At 38.2% G+C, this 15,367-nt stretch overlaps 1 protein-coding gene across 1 annotated transcript in view; it reads right to left on the bottom strand.

The window, feature by feature from the left end:
• Positions 1-3,991: 3,991 nt before the first annotated feature.
• kcnk10b (potassium channel, subfamily K, member 10b) overlaps positions 3,992-15,367 on the bottom strand; it is a 17,469-nt gene continuing 6,093 nt past the window's right edge. The window contains exons 3-7 of the mRNA XM_035673437.1: positions 9,705-9,822; positions 7,605-7,765; positions 7,126-7,318; positions 6,884-7,026; positions 3,992-6,082 (exon numbers count right to left, since the gene is read on the bottom strand). Of these exons, the coding sequence (XP_035529330.1) occupies positions 5,432-6,082; positions 6,884-7,026; positions 7,126-7,318; positions 7,605-7,765; positions 9,705-9,822 (1,266 nt within the window). The 3' untranslated portion in view covers positions 3,992-5,431. The remainder of the gene's footprint in view (positions 6,083-6,883; positions 7,027-7,125; positions 7,319-7,604; positions 7,766-9,704; positions 9,823-15,367) is intronic.

Here is a 15,367-nt window from a genome sequence, read left to right as displayed (position 1 = left end):
ACCGTAGTTGCAATACACATTTGAAAACGCGAGGCGCTAGAGAGCACTATTCGTTTGAATGCAAAATACAATTTCACCGCTAGATGGGAGAAATTCCTACACAATGTACCTTTAAATGGTGACTGATAGCAGATGTTAAAAATAGGAAAAGGACATTTTGTTGTCGTCTTGGATGTCTTATATTTATTTATACTTTGCAATTTTTTTAGAAACAGTGTCACTAATACGAAGATTTTGTCAACTTTAAATGTGGTTAATGTGGGAAATCTACAGGTCCAGATGGTGAAAAAGCTGAAGAATTTTGAATTTTATATAGTTTGGTTAAAGGTTCAATGTGTAACATCTATTGGCAGAAACTGGTATGCTCAGTGAGCAAAACACAGGTTCAAGTAAGGCTTTAATTTGAGAAGAAATGTAAACTTTAGACCTTTTTTGTGACTTGATGATTCTGTTTTTTACAATAATCTCACACGGTAGGATCAGGGATTTGTTCTCTTATGTCTCAGTCTGGACAGAATCAACAGGGTAAAATTGTGTACGATAATTATGCTGAAATCATGATGTAGGTAAGTGTACTTGCCTAGGTCTAGCTAGTAAACATTAGTCACACTTAAGTGACTAAGTGAGTTTTGTGTGCTTTCGGCCTTTAAGGCATTTTAGATTTTTGCTGTTTTGGGCACTACCTAAAATAGCAACAATACTTCCTCTATTGTGACTTTTGGAGAAAACATGTGGTCAATCCCACCCACAGCCTCTGTGATTCACGCTACTTTGCAGGTCAAAGCTCAGCAAGCCGGAAGTCTGTAAGACTGATGGTTTGAGATCCTAGTTATACTAACATGAGGGAGCCCAAGTCCAATTTCTGTCTAAGAAAAGCTGCAGAATTGGCTGTTACATGAAAGCTTCATGCACGACTGAAGATGCACTGACATAGGGGATGAGTTAGCCCCCACAGAAGCCTTGTTCGTGGGTGATTCATGGCCATTTTAAACATGTTTATAGGGAACTGAAAGTGGGCAGGATTCACTGTTTGCAACAGGGAGTGAATTCATTTTGAGCCCTTCATCAGACAATTCAAAGAGGAACAATTTTTCTGTTGTAGCTGTGGCTGTCTTCACTGAGAGTGCTTTTATTTAAGAGCATTTGCAAACATGGTAAGAGTAGTGTCCATGTATGCTGGGCTATCCTCTCTGGATGAGACACACAAGCCTTCATTCACTCTAAAAAACAATTCTTGTTTGATGGATTTGTCATTCTGCATCATCCCTCTAGGTACACTGCACAGCTCTCTAATGGAGGAAAGAACTGTGAAGCTACACACACACTCTCGTTAATGTTTCCTTAACTGCCAGTATGCCAGAAATGAGAAATGCTTCTTGGCATCAGAGAGAGACCAGGAATTTTCAGTTGCTCTCACTGGCAAAGTGTCATAATTTAGATGAAGGCCAGATGGTTGAAAATACCAAAATGCAAAAGCATCAAATGAATAAATTTATGTTGCATACAAACTCCAGTCTTGTTAAAACATCACATTAAATGTGTGTGTAAATTACATTTAAACTGCACCTCAAATTGCAGGTGCCAGTAAGAGAGATGCAATCATGAGGTAACTTTCAAGCTTTTCAGGCTGAACCCATTATCATTCTGGTATTGGGAAAATATGCCCTACCTTTTTTTATTTCTTTACACCAATCACAATAAGATCAAACTTCCTTTTCACCTTTTACTGTGACCAGACAACACCTTTGGGTGCAATCAGAAGTGCGTGGCCACCCATCACAGTTGCCTTTCTCCCCCTACAGGTTGTAGAATAAGGGTCCTGTTTGAGGGCATGGTCACACATGTACAAATGCAGGCTAGTGATTATCGCAGTCTGTGAAGTGAACACAAGAAGAGTAATTTAAAGCCGACAAGAGTGTAAAATTATAGTTTCTCTACAGTTACGTTCACTGTGTTGCTTGTATGACCCAGTGAATACTGCAATAATTATAATGTGTCCACCCACCCATCCACTCACCCACCTACTTGAGGCTGCAAATGTAACATTTATGTAATGTAAGGTTTATGTAATATATAAAAAAATAAAATGTCTTTAAACTGTCTTTAGATTCACATGCACATTCGTGTCATTTTTAGTTAGTTAGTAAGTTATTTGGATGTTTTCTTCCCTTTCTAGCACTGCAGCATGTGTGGTTCTGAAGGTGTACTCCTATCCCAAAAAGCAACATCATATACACTTCAGCCCACAGAAACATGCCATATGATACAATGGTAAAAAAAAAAGATATTTATAACTCGGTGGGTGTGAGGGTCAAGAAGGACTTCCTGTTGACTCAGAGCAATTATATGCAGTAAAAGCAGCTGGATCACACACCGATTTACCAGATAATTGGGTACACCTGTGCAAACCAAACAAGCCTCTGTTTCAGTTTTCACCAACACTGTGTTAGTGGGGTGTTTTTTCTGAGCCTGTGTTAAGTTGTATGGCATTGCATTACATTACACATTTACAAAACACATGATGAGAGGCAGATACTTGAAATGATAATTATTTTTCATCTAGGTGTTGTAAATGTGAATATTACTGTAATTTCTATGTTTAAAAAAAAACTTTAAGAGCATTTTTACACAGTACTTGATGCTTGACGGACATGTCTTGAGTTCTGTTTCCTGCTGTGCAGTTAAGACCCACTCTACTAGGCTCTTCCATGTCGATGACTTGGATTGCATAAATAGACGAATGAACAATGCACAAATAGAAGAAAACATTAAGAAAAAAAAGTGAGGATTCAGTAGAGTGGGGGAGGAACAGAGATAGGGCAGATAGTGAGAGACAAGAAAACAAAAGAGAAAAAGGAGAGGGTTTGAGGTCACTTCCACCTTGAAGGAAAAACCTCTATAAACACACACACTAATGCACACACACACACACACACCCTTTATATTACATGGAGTTTATAGCTCCGCCTTTACTGACCTGCCTCCCTGATTAATTTCTTTTGTGGCGCTGTCTTTTTCCTGGGTCCCTTACACACTTTGACACACGTGACTGTGGCTCCGAGCTAGACAGGCACGGATGGAGACCTTGGGCATCCTGCAACATGCTGGGAGTCACTTACATAATAATGAATTCTGTCATTTAATTACCCAAAAGCTGCATCAAGGCAAATTCACAGTGATAATGTATATTTAAAAAAAAGCGTTTAGGCTAAAATTTTGAGAGGAGTGAAAAGAGGCAATGGACAAAAACAAACTCAAGTGTGCAGAGGAGCGGTGCTGTGTTGACATATTGTGTTTGAATAAATTAAGTTAATTGCGATGTGTCTTTTTTGTCTTTGTTCCCTTGATTTTTTAAGGTTAAATTGTGAATAATACACCAAAAAATGACAACTTGAGATCATTATATAGTTCTATACTATACTATAGAAATGTCTGTGTAGTGAAATTAAACTGAATTAAATAAAATTCGTCAACGTTTTACAGGAAAGTATGTCACCATGTTCACACACTTCTAAAGACTGTGATGAATGTATGTTCAAAACCTATGAGCAACTGGTCTTTATAAAACCTCTTGATAAAAAATAGTCCACAATAGGCCTTTTTTTCAGGAAAGACATTTTGACATGTCAGCGTGAGAGAAGCACACGTGTGAGTAATAAAATGAATGAAGGCTGAATCCCATTTAGGCTCCTGGTGTTGTGCATGCTAGCTCACCGTCACACTGACATGATTAACTGGTCACTTAAACTGAACGAATGTTATTAATGCTAACGTTATAACACCTGTGCTTTTTCTACTATGACAAGTCCTGTGATGGATTTAATTCTGGAATATAATTTTGTAGATGCCCTTGGAAAAGCAAGGTCTTTCCAGTATAAGAAAGTGATACCACCAATGTATATTGAATTAATATGCTAATGCTGTTATGAGTATAGCAATTCCGACCTTTTAAATTTCTTTCATCGTGTTTATTATCTGGAAAAAGGCACTCACTACATTTAATGTGATTTGTTCATAAAATAGGCTGTACACAACAAATAGTCGCTCAACTTATCACAGGTCATGGTCATGGAAAGGTTAATGAAATTCATATCAGATAAACAGGTTACAAGTGCAACCAGCGTGTGTGTAATTTAGCTTTAGAGATGCATACAATGCACACTTGTGATACATTTAATAATTCTGTAAAATTGAAAGTAGGCGATGGGTAGCAATGTCAGTGCCTGTAAAATGCAAATAAAGTTTAAAACGGTCATGTGTCAGTAAAACTCTAGGAACTACGAAAAAACACGTTCAGAAAAGGAATAAGAGAAAGAAACCTGACACATTTTGTTCATATTTTACAATTCAATGGAAAATTCAACTCAAGTGCTTGGCTGATATAAAAAGGAGTAAACAGATTCAAACATGCTTGGCGAGTACAAAATCAACAGCATCACATTCATTAATAAAAACGTAATTTAAGCACTCAAGACACAAGACATTTGTGATGAAGTGAATGTCATATACAAAATAAAAGTGTTTCTGACAATCTCATGGCCAAAGGTGATTAAACAGGTGTCTGTCAGGTGAATTCCAGCTCAGTATTGATCCCCAATTAAGAAAATGGTAGCAAATATTACTCAAATAAATGGGGTTTTACACCAAATATGAATGAAAGCAGTGCATTTCATTGTATTAAAACAAACGGTAACATTATTACAGCTATAATTTTAAGCTTTCAAGTTTTTTTTATAATGCTGTGGTTGTGTGTTTTACTATGCACAAGGTGAATAGTTTGTTTTTATGAGCTTTTAGTATGCAGTAGTTTATGCCCTAGGGGTACATTTTCAAAGTCACATACCATGTAGGAATATTTGTACATGTCGGTTAGGTAAATGCTCGTATTGTCTATTGATCCAGCAGAAACACTACCTCCCACCCTCCATTCATTAACGTGGAAGTCCTTTTGCAGCAGGCAGCTGAGCTAAAAATAGCCACCACAGTATGAGATGACAAAGCGGAGATCGATAATGTTTCTCAAGATGGATGACATGAAGCTAGCTCTCGGGTTGTCCTGCCCACATTGTTTAAAAAAAAAAAAAAAAGATTCAGCATTAACAGACAGCCGTTACCCAAGTGTCTCGTAAGAGTCGTCAGGGCTGAAAGCCAACAAAGCTGTAAAGATAGCTCCTGTAGAAATTCTCAAGAAGCCCGTTCTACAGTAACATCCGATATGAGGTATTTAACTACAGCCTCTGTGTCTCTTCTATTCGTTCATTTTTGGCAACACATTTTCTTCCCGTGGCTATGGCACAATGAATTTCCTGGGAGCAGTTCCAATCAAAGCATAGGAAACAGAAAGGCACATTTCTTGACATCTCAAAGGACCATGCACTCTTGTTCTGTCTCTGTCTCTGTATCTTTCACTCTGTTTCTGGGCTCTTCCGTTCTAGTCGTTCTCTCCATCTTTGGCCTGTACTGGTATGAACCCATTCAACTTGGCGCGCTCACTTGCATACTGTGACAGGTTTGTCAGACTTGTGTTTCCCTCTTTTTTTTCTCCGTTTTCCTCATCTTGCTCCCCATCTTCTTCTTCTTCTTCCGTCCTCTCCTCACCCAGCATGGCACTGCCATTGTTTATGCCTACACTTGCCCGCCGCGCATCTTCAGTAATGTTCCTCCGTAGCTCTCGGTTCTTGTTGCGTCTGGCCAGCTTGGTGAGGGATCCGAAGCGTAGGTTGAAAAGATTCTCCTCTGAGGAAGATGCTGTCTGTTGTGTTTGCTCACTCCCCTGATGGTCGTATGGCTCACAAGCCCCCTTCAGCCTCAGGTTGTTGAGCTTGGTATCGATGCTCTCCTGTGAGGAAGTCTTGAATCGGCCAGCATCCAGGCTGGCAAACAAGGCCCGCTTCTCTGGAGACAGCATGTCCAGGGAGTGAGCTCGCTGCTCCAGGCCAAGCTGACGGCGCTCCATGCTGCGAATGGTGGCAGCCCTCTGGAGCTTGTCATGGATCTCGACACTCAGGCGCCGCCGTGTTTCACGGAACTCCGCTCGTACATTTGCTTTCCATTCGGCTGCATGAGCTTTAAACTCCCCAACCTGTGCAGTAAGAAAAGGATCAAGAAGAGATTAGAAAAGCATATGGGGTACAAGACATTGTCATCATGGGAAACTTTTGTTTCTTAAAGGGCTTAAACCAATTTATCAATCAGCTTCTTAGTAAGCATTACAAGTTCTTCAATTTTCTGCATGATGGGCGGATAGAAACAATTTACAGTTTTCTGAGCAAGCGACTCCAGTGAGTTTATTTGTTTTGGCTTGTTAAATGTAGTTCATGTAGTGTAACAAATTACTTTCTAGAGGGTGTAATAAGGTAAAACAAATGACTAGAATTACGTTTTTAAAGTAACATGCTGTTTAATACAAATGTGATCAAACCACATCCACCCAGTCTCCATGGAGGATATTTTTAACTCAACTATAACTTTGATTGTTTCTCATTTAGCCATGAATATTTAATGCTATAGAGAAATAATTGCAGTGTCAAGTTTTTCAGTTTTCAGGGACTTTAAAATTACAATTTTGATATATGAATAATCTTCTAGAATAATATTTTGCTAAAACTGATAATCGCTGCAAGCCCCTATGTAATATATTTTTCCTTTCTAGAAGATAGATAAGTCATTGACTCTTCTGTCTGGACTTCCGTGTAAGAGCTTCACATATTGAACACCTCCAATAACAGCAGCCTGTTACAGAACCTTTTGACAAGCTCTAAGCAGCAATTAATAGGCAAAATAAGAGAGCAGACAGAAGCCACAGAGGAGGCAGCAGCTGAGTGACCTTTTATTTTCTACCTCTCTAATGTAATACTGAGTGGTGTAATTGAATGAACCCCACCTCCTCTTTGGTCTTTTTAGACAGTACTCGAAGCCAGTCTCCAATCATGCTGAGGACAGCCGCAAAGTAGGCCAAACCCACCAAGATCCAGAACCACACCAGAGGCTTGTACCACTTCATGTAGTCAATCCTGCTGTTTCCACCTGGAGGGGGAGGAAAAAAATAACAGCATGGTCAAAAATAATCCATGATAGTTTGACAAAATGGTTCACCTACATCATGACGAACAACAGTTGTTCTACCTGCCACATAGTCTCCTATTCCCACTGTGGTGAGAGTAATCACAACAAAGTAGATGGCCTCCAGTGTAGTCCAGCCCTCAATGTGTTTAAAGATGACAGCAGGGATGGTGACGAAAACGATGCAGCCAGCCAGGATGAACAGGATGGTGGACGTCACTCTGATCTTCGTCTGGCTAATCTGTTTGTGTTTTTGCTGAGAAACCAAATGAGAGAAATTATTAGAACTCATACAAGCAATTCGTAAAAGTCATCTAAGGATATGATCAACAAAGGCCCAAAGGCACTGATACATGAGTCTCTGATATGGTTAAATATCCAATTGTGTAAAAAAGTAGCAAATATGAATAAAAAGAACTAAAACTAGCTTGTTGTTAACTAACATGTTAGAATAATACTTTTTTAAAATAATGCTATGTCATCCACATACAAAAGCACTACAATTCTTAAACAAAGAAAATGTAATTCATTATGATACTCACCCTAAATATCTTCTCAACTCTCAAAATGCTTTTCACAAAGATGGTCCCCAGCTGGTCTCCAATCCCCGCCAACAAGAAGCCAAAGAGAGGAATGCCAAATATGGCATAAAGGATGCAAAAGATTTTCCCGCCCTCTGTGCTTGGAGCTATGTTTCCATAACCTGTCAAAACAAGGAAAACAAAAGGAAGAGGAGATAAAGAAAAAAGAGGGTAAATTAATGAAGAACGTGACATTAAGGACAAAAACATGGGGAATGTGAAGGAAGACCTAACCATAAGAAAGCAGAGGAGGTGGAGTATTAAGAGTAAGATGAGAAGTAGAAGAAGACAATCAAGATTTTTTTTATGCAACATAATCTATTGAAGCCCTTATATAATGCCTCTTAGTTCCTGGAGCAGGGGACTGATGTAAATAAGCTCCTAGACAGACAACAATAAGGTTCCCCTTAGAGATAATTGCATCAATTATGGCCCTACACTGACAGAGGTGCAATGAAGAAGCTAGGGAGACAGGGGACAAAGCATATATTTGTTATTTTTGTCACTACAATATTAGCATTGACATGTATCCTGTCTGTAGCATGTTTCACTTTCCTTCTTTCTTATTTCACATACAGCACAGTTTTATTGTAAATATTGCATATTTAATTTTATTTAAATTAATCTGAGCATGTCTAGAGAACAAATTTGTTTTGTATTTGTAACTGTTAGGTCATTTGAACCTTGACGTTCCGATATTTCATAAAAACATATTATGTCAGTGAAGTAAATGAAGCCACTGAAAGCCACTGCTCAGCAGCCTATTTGCAAACGGCATGGTTAATTAAATCTCTGGGCTTCACCATAACAAAAAGCCAGGGCCACTGTGTTTTTTCCAGTCACTTAAATTAAGGTACATCCAGCTAATAAAGAGAGAATTGGAACGTTAATGCTTTAATGCCTACGCTTTGATGTCGGAAATGACTTCTAAATGGCGACTGTCTCATTTGAGCAAAGCTTTCAGGCATTTTGCTGTTATTTAAAAATAATTTTGAATCATAAATTGTTAGTTTGTCTTGTAAAAGAAAGAAAGCCTTATAAAAAAACGCAAGTAGAAAGACTTTGACATAAAGTAAAACCACGTTGTTTATGTCAGCAGTGTCTGTTTTCTCAGCATCCTTGATAATGTTGTTCACAGGCTGTTAAATCCCACAGTTGGCTTTGCATCATTTAGCACTACCTCATGAGGGCACAGGGATTTGTAAAACTCACCTGAGGGAAGGATTTAAATAGCTTTACAGACATTTGTAATGAGAAAACACCTATGGCAAACTGAAAGGACAAATCCCAACTAAAGCACCTTTTGAAAATGAATGTATTACTGCCTGTTCTTCTTGCATTTATAAGTTCATGTTGTTGTTTGGTGGAGCACTTTTCTCATTGTAAAACGTAAGACTAAAGGCTAAAAAGTTACTATAAAGATAGAAATTTTGTATGACAATGTAATATTGCTTTTTTATCACTACACATACCTGTTCTGTGGGTTTCTATTGAACAACAAAGCGTCCAATATGATGTAAATATTATGTATGTATTATGAAATGCATAATAATAATTTACATGAATAAATTATGTAAAGTAATAATAACTTGTATGATTTTGCAATAAAAATCGCTATAATTCAATACAAATATCCAAATAATTATTATGAAAATAAACTAATTACATTAAAATTAACTGACTTTTAATTATTTCTTTAATTATTTCACAAAACGTTGGTTAATTTATATATATTACAGAATGTATTCATATAATCTATTTCATATTAAAGATTCCTTAGTTTCTGCTTTGTGTAGTTTGTGATCATTTGGGAAGACTTTTACTATTTTTGTTATTATTCAGGCATATCTCCATGATAATACCTTATAAACGCTCTCATATCTGCTAGTGTATGGGAAGACTTTAGATTTAATGTAACATTATCCAATTTATTACAACATTTATATTTCCCTGCAGCACATATAAATGGCATTTTTATTGACTGTCAGCAATAGGAGATTAAAATGGTATTAGTAAGTATACAGTATTAACGAATGGATGATGAGATGGATGAAAGTTTACCGATGGTTGTGATGACAGTTCCAGCGAAGAAGAAGGCACTGCCCAGGTCCCAGTAACTGGAATTGTTGGATGTGTCTCCAATAGGACTCACTCCTGCATTCACAGCATCTATGGCATGCTAAAAAAAAAAGAGCAAAACGTTTGAATTATAATTCTCATAATTCTCATAAACAGAGGTATTCAGGGTCATGATTGCGTGCCAGCTTGGCTGACGGCAACACAACAAACACACGTGTCCTGATGGCTTGAAGAGAATGAGCACGTTAACCCACCTCCTGCCAATGTTTGTGTTTCTGTGTACAGGTGTTATGTGTGTTCGTGTGTGACCCCTGCCGCTGATTGCATAACACATGTGAGGTAACTGAAGATGGATGGTGTGTGACTATCTGTAGATCAAACTGGAAGGTCACGCTACCTGATAAAAGAGAAAAGACTATGAGGAAGGGGGAAAAAAGAGCCCTGGGAAGGTCCTGAAAAGAGGGGAGGGGAATATAAGTTATATGGAGAGAAGTGAATTAATCCTAGACCCATGTCATAAAGCTTTAATAACATGGATGAAGTTAAATTATTCTATCAGCTCAATATCATTAGATCTTGCAGTGGAATTATATGACGATAATATGATCACATCATGTTATCGTGTTACAAAATATGCTGTTGTCTTTAGTAATTATTCCAATAACCTTTACTTAAAAACAAACAAAATAAGCATTATTTTGATTATTTTATCATTTTGCATACATTTATATTATGATGTACACATACTTTCAGCCATACACAGCCCAACCCTAGATATCCAGAACAGTTTTTTTTTTTTTTTTGCTGTATTTAAGATCTAATGATGTCAAATTAGAGGAAAGTAGGAAAAAATAAGCATAACATTTTGTAGCAAAAACACATTACTGTATTCTGCAATACACAGTCACTGTTTTATTATGCGCATACAAAAATCAACCACTATAATGTCAATAAACTGTATAAAACCACACCTCCTGTGGACATACAGTGAAGTAACTATATGCATAAACATCTAGCATGACATCTGTTCAAATTATTCAATGGCTCTTCACATGAGCTGTTTTTCCTCTTAGCGTTTGTACCCAATTTGCATGTTTTTACAGTTCACACTGACTAAATCTACAGAAATCGACTTTCCGTTGCACCAGAGAGACCTTTATCTCTCTTTTCTTAAGTGTCAGCCTTTTTCTTTAGTCCCACAGCTTTTCTTCATCCCCACACTTGTCTAGTGTCTGGAAAACATTAAGAAGTCACAATGCTCAGCATTTACTACATCATTATTCCCATTGATCTCCCTCTGTGCTTCATTATGTAGCCACAAGAACTTAATCTACTTGCATTCTTTCTAAATTCCCTGTTTATGGGCATTTTTATGAGAAAAGCATTTATTTTCTTATCTTCCTGGAAATTTATAGTTTGAATTTTACCTTTAGGCTTAAATAAACACAGGTTCTGCTTATATGAAAGTTATTGTGGGGTATGCCTTTGGATAAAAAAAAAAGCTTCCTGGTAGGATACAGTACAGCTTCTTTATTCAGAGCAACCCCCATGCTGTTAGTGAGATGCACGTCCATCCAATAAAATATGTATCAACTCTCGTGACATACATTTCAAAGCAGAGGGGAGCACCACTACACACATCGCTGCACATGCCTACTCATAATCTTGCATGTGATTACCTCGGCTCCATCAGTGCACCCCCCCCCTTAATGAGACTGATTTTTTTATCTAAATTAGCCAGTTACAGTAACGCTATTTCATAGGTTTTAGCAGACACAGCTTCTTTATAGAGGCAAAATTAAAGCAATAATTATAAAATAAACACCAAATAACCCTAATTCTGGAGTCATGGGAGAGCTATAAATATCCTCACAATGTATCTGAATACTTTATGAGAAGGTCTATTTTCGTCTCTCTGCTTTTTCACAGCCAAGTTCACGCTGCATTAGAGATGAGGAAAATCCTCCTTCTCCACGTGCACATTTGAGGCATGAGGATGGAGACTTTGATTTGTGTTGCAGCCTGTTAATTATGATGACAAATGGTGTTTCTGTTTCACACAGGCTCTCCTCCATTTTGACTGTACAGAAAACACACAGACTTTCTTGCAGACACACAATCATGACGGTCTCTCTTTGCTAATGTGTTTTCATTTTCTACACTGCAGGGTCATTAGAGAGCAAGCTAACTCACTGCAGATCTTTATCCTCTCAGTGTGTCTTTCTAGCGCACAGCAGGTGACGGCCGTGATCCAGCCAGCATGGTGCTTCACTCTCTCCTTCACCCACCCTCACTGTGAGCCGATGCCAAGCATTCTCTCCCCTGCAGCACTTTCCCCATCACTAATATCCATCTCTTTACCCTGACCACTTTCAAGCATTAAAGCTGCACAAATGTCTGCCAAACAGGAAGAGTTGGGTCCATCCATTACAGATAAGGCTGATTTGAATTTACCAGAACTGTTTGGGAAGTGAGCCTTGAGAACTGTGTTTCCAGTTTTGTCTTGACATCAAGGACATATTTCTTTCATAACAATTATATTATAGTTGTGACGGTTGTAAAAGAAATTGATCATTTGTAATCACCTCAGATCCTTTACTTAAGTGAAAATAGAATTACCACAGTGGAAATATACTCCATTACTATTCCCTGCATTCAAAACCTTAAGTACAACTATAGAAGTATTACCAGAAAACATAGAGTATAAAGTAAAACTATTCATTATTGAGCAGAATGGCTCCAGTCAGTGTCAGTATATATTACACTTAGTGTAAAATCTAAAGCAATCCAATACAGCTCAGCCATACATTCTACCTTTACAAAGATAATAATATTCAGCCAGACTGGAGTTCATTATACTGAAATGTGTTTCTAATATTCCTCCCCCTCATGTTTGTGAATTGAGTGAAAGGGGCCACTGAGTGCATATTCCAGCATTGTGTTTTTATTGCTAACGCATTAACATGCAAACTACATTTTAACGTTGTGGTGGATCAAGGGAGAGCTAACTACTTTATATATCGTTAGGTAGTTTACTTATTTGTATGTAAAACACCATCATCAAATAGTGGAATAGAATAAGAGTATAGTATTTCCCTCTGAAATGTAATGGAGAAGTATTAATTGGCATAAACTGGAAATCAAGTACTTTAGAATAATTTACAGTAATCAAGCACAGTAACTGAGTAAATGCTCTAAGTTACATTCCAACACTGCATGTACAGAATCTTGTGTTAAGGCATTTGAGGACACAAGGGTTTGTTGATATTTTTAGCATTTTCATTAGTTGGTACACGCTGTGTGGACACCTGAGGAGCTGATTCCTCATTAGTCACTGCAGCACAAATTCATATGTTTTTTAAAACATATGACGTACTAGCTGAGTGTTCATATACTTTTTATATATTTTTTTGTAGGTAAGTGATTCATCAATAAATTAGGCTTGACTGGTGTCAATAACAGCACAGCTTCACATCGGGCCACAGAGTGAGTCATCCCAGTGGCACTGCGAAAAGCCAATTAGGTCTGCTGTTTTTGTGCGCGCACAGTGGGTAGGTGGACAGCACAGACACTGAAGCAGACATGAGGAGGTCAACAGACGTGCATGGACACACACTCACTCACATTAAGTCAACACATGCTGTGGAGCAAACCTTTCTCCAATGCATCGTGTTCTTCAGTCTTATGCACACACACACTGTATACACACACACACACGCACGCATACTTCCCAAGGTTGCCATTTTTCTGTCAACTCCTCCGCCAAACAGTCTGACAAAAATGAGTCACCACTGCTGTGTCGCCACACAAGATCTTTGTCTGAGTGACAGGCTCGATACAGCACAAACAGACCCATAACGAAACACCAGACAGACCCTTTGTTGGAGTACTTGTGAAGTAGCATGTCCCGAGGGCCTTTTCTTGAGACAGCAGTAACAAAAATGGTGTTATTCGTCAGTGTGAGCTTCACACTTGGCATGATATTCCTTATTTTTGCACATGTCGAAGTGCCATCATAACTAAGTAGAGTGATTCCCTTTCTTGCCGAGAGTTAGCTGAGAACATTGATACCACCCTTAAGTCTGTACGGTCAGTATGAAGCAGCAGCAGGTTAGCTTAGCATAGAAACTGGAAACAGAAGGAAACAGCTAGCCTGGCTCTGTCAAAGGTAACTAAATCTGCCAATCGGCACCACTACAGCTCAAAATTACACAGTTATATAAATTGTGGTTTAACAGTCACTGCTCCCATCCAAAATATAATCTGGCAACCTCAACTTGTTTTTTACATTTAGGTTTTTGTACAAGTGAAAGATTAATATATGTTAATTTGAGCATTATAGAGGTGCCAGTTGCTGGTGAGACATTCTGTCATAGATTATCTCATGTATCTGAATCTGATCATTTGTCCAGGAGACAGTCTTGTCTATGATTTCGCTGCAGCTACTAGCACCACTTTTCAGCAGGAGGTCTGTGACTGCTGGCCTGTGCAATGAATAATTGATTCCCTCTGGACCCCAGGAACACCATGCTAAAGGTTTTTATTTCCACACTTCTCCTTAGGAAATACTGTCATTGATTTTCTCCAAACTCATGATAGCGCTTTTGTGGCTCAAAGGTGGAGCATTGCAAGGGAAGATGAAGAAGAAAGGATGCTTCCCTGAGGAATAATAAAAGAACAGAGGTGGGTGTGGAGAAGCAGAAGGAGACAGACAAGCAGTCCAATATTTAGTAGAGCAGTGTAGAAGAAACTAACATCAAATGTAGCCATTCTAGCGGAAAGTGGAGCACACCAAATGCCATGTGGTTGGTTCCCTCTTTGGGGTTATTTTAAGTTTAAGAGAACGTGAATCTTGTATTTACTATTCTCAGACTGCCTGAGAGAAACATGGAAAGCACATTATTCAAAAAGGTTCCCTTTTCTCTCTTGACATGTTTACCACATGTTGTGATTTTGCTTCAAATATAAACAATTTGCAGTGCATCCATTGCCATGCTTTCTGTGGAATACTGCGAAGGTACTGCTGTTGATAAAAAGTAATCTGCAAAGAAAATAACCCATATTAGCAAAGAATGTCCCTCTCTTTTCTTTGTGAACATCTGCAAAGGAGTGTTTGACTGATCTTAGTTCCACTTTTTTCTATCATTGTACTCCCTCACAAATCAAACTTTCCACTCAGCCAACTGCACGGCGAAACACACCTCAAATCATTTTCCAATCCCGTTTCCAGTTGTACATGTCAGCTTGATGTTGTGACCTTAAATCTTGACCTATAATTCAGCATGTAATATTAGAGAGCGGCGTGAAAGCACTCCCATACCCTGAGTTATAAAGTGGCTGACACCGTAGTTAAGTCATGATGTGATGTGATGGGATTTTTTTTTTTTTTTCACAATCTGCTTGTTATGTGGTCCGGTTCACACAGGTATTGGTTGAGAATGAAAGCTTGTTGGTAAAATGTGGTACATTGCAGAAACAGCATGTTTCAAATAAACTCAAAAGAATCAATAAGTTTAAAGGTTGTCATGTTTTTAATTTTATCCAGCTTCATATTCAAGAGATATGCCAAAAAGTTTAATTTTATGGTCAGACATGACCGAGTGTCATGTAGATTATTAAGTATCTGAGGGTCACTCTGTCCCTAA

This window comes from Morone saxatilis, unplaced genomic scaffold, assembly GCF_004916995.1.
Source record: "Morone saxatilis isolate NCDOM2014 unplaced genomic scaffold, NCSU_SB_2.0 Contig3, whole genome shotgun sequence".
Lineage (NCBI taxonomy): Eukaryota > Metazoa > Chordata > Actinopteri > Moronidae > Morone > Morone saxatilis.
This window is presented reverse-complemented; position numbering and strand designations above follow the sequence as displayed.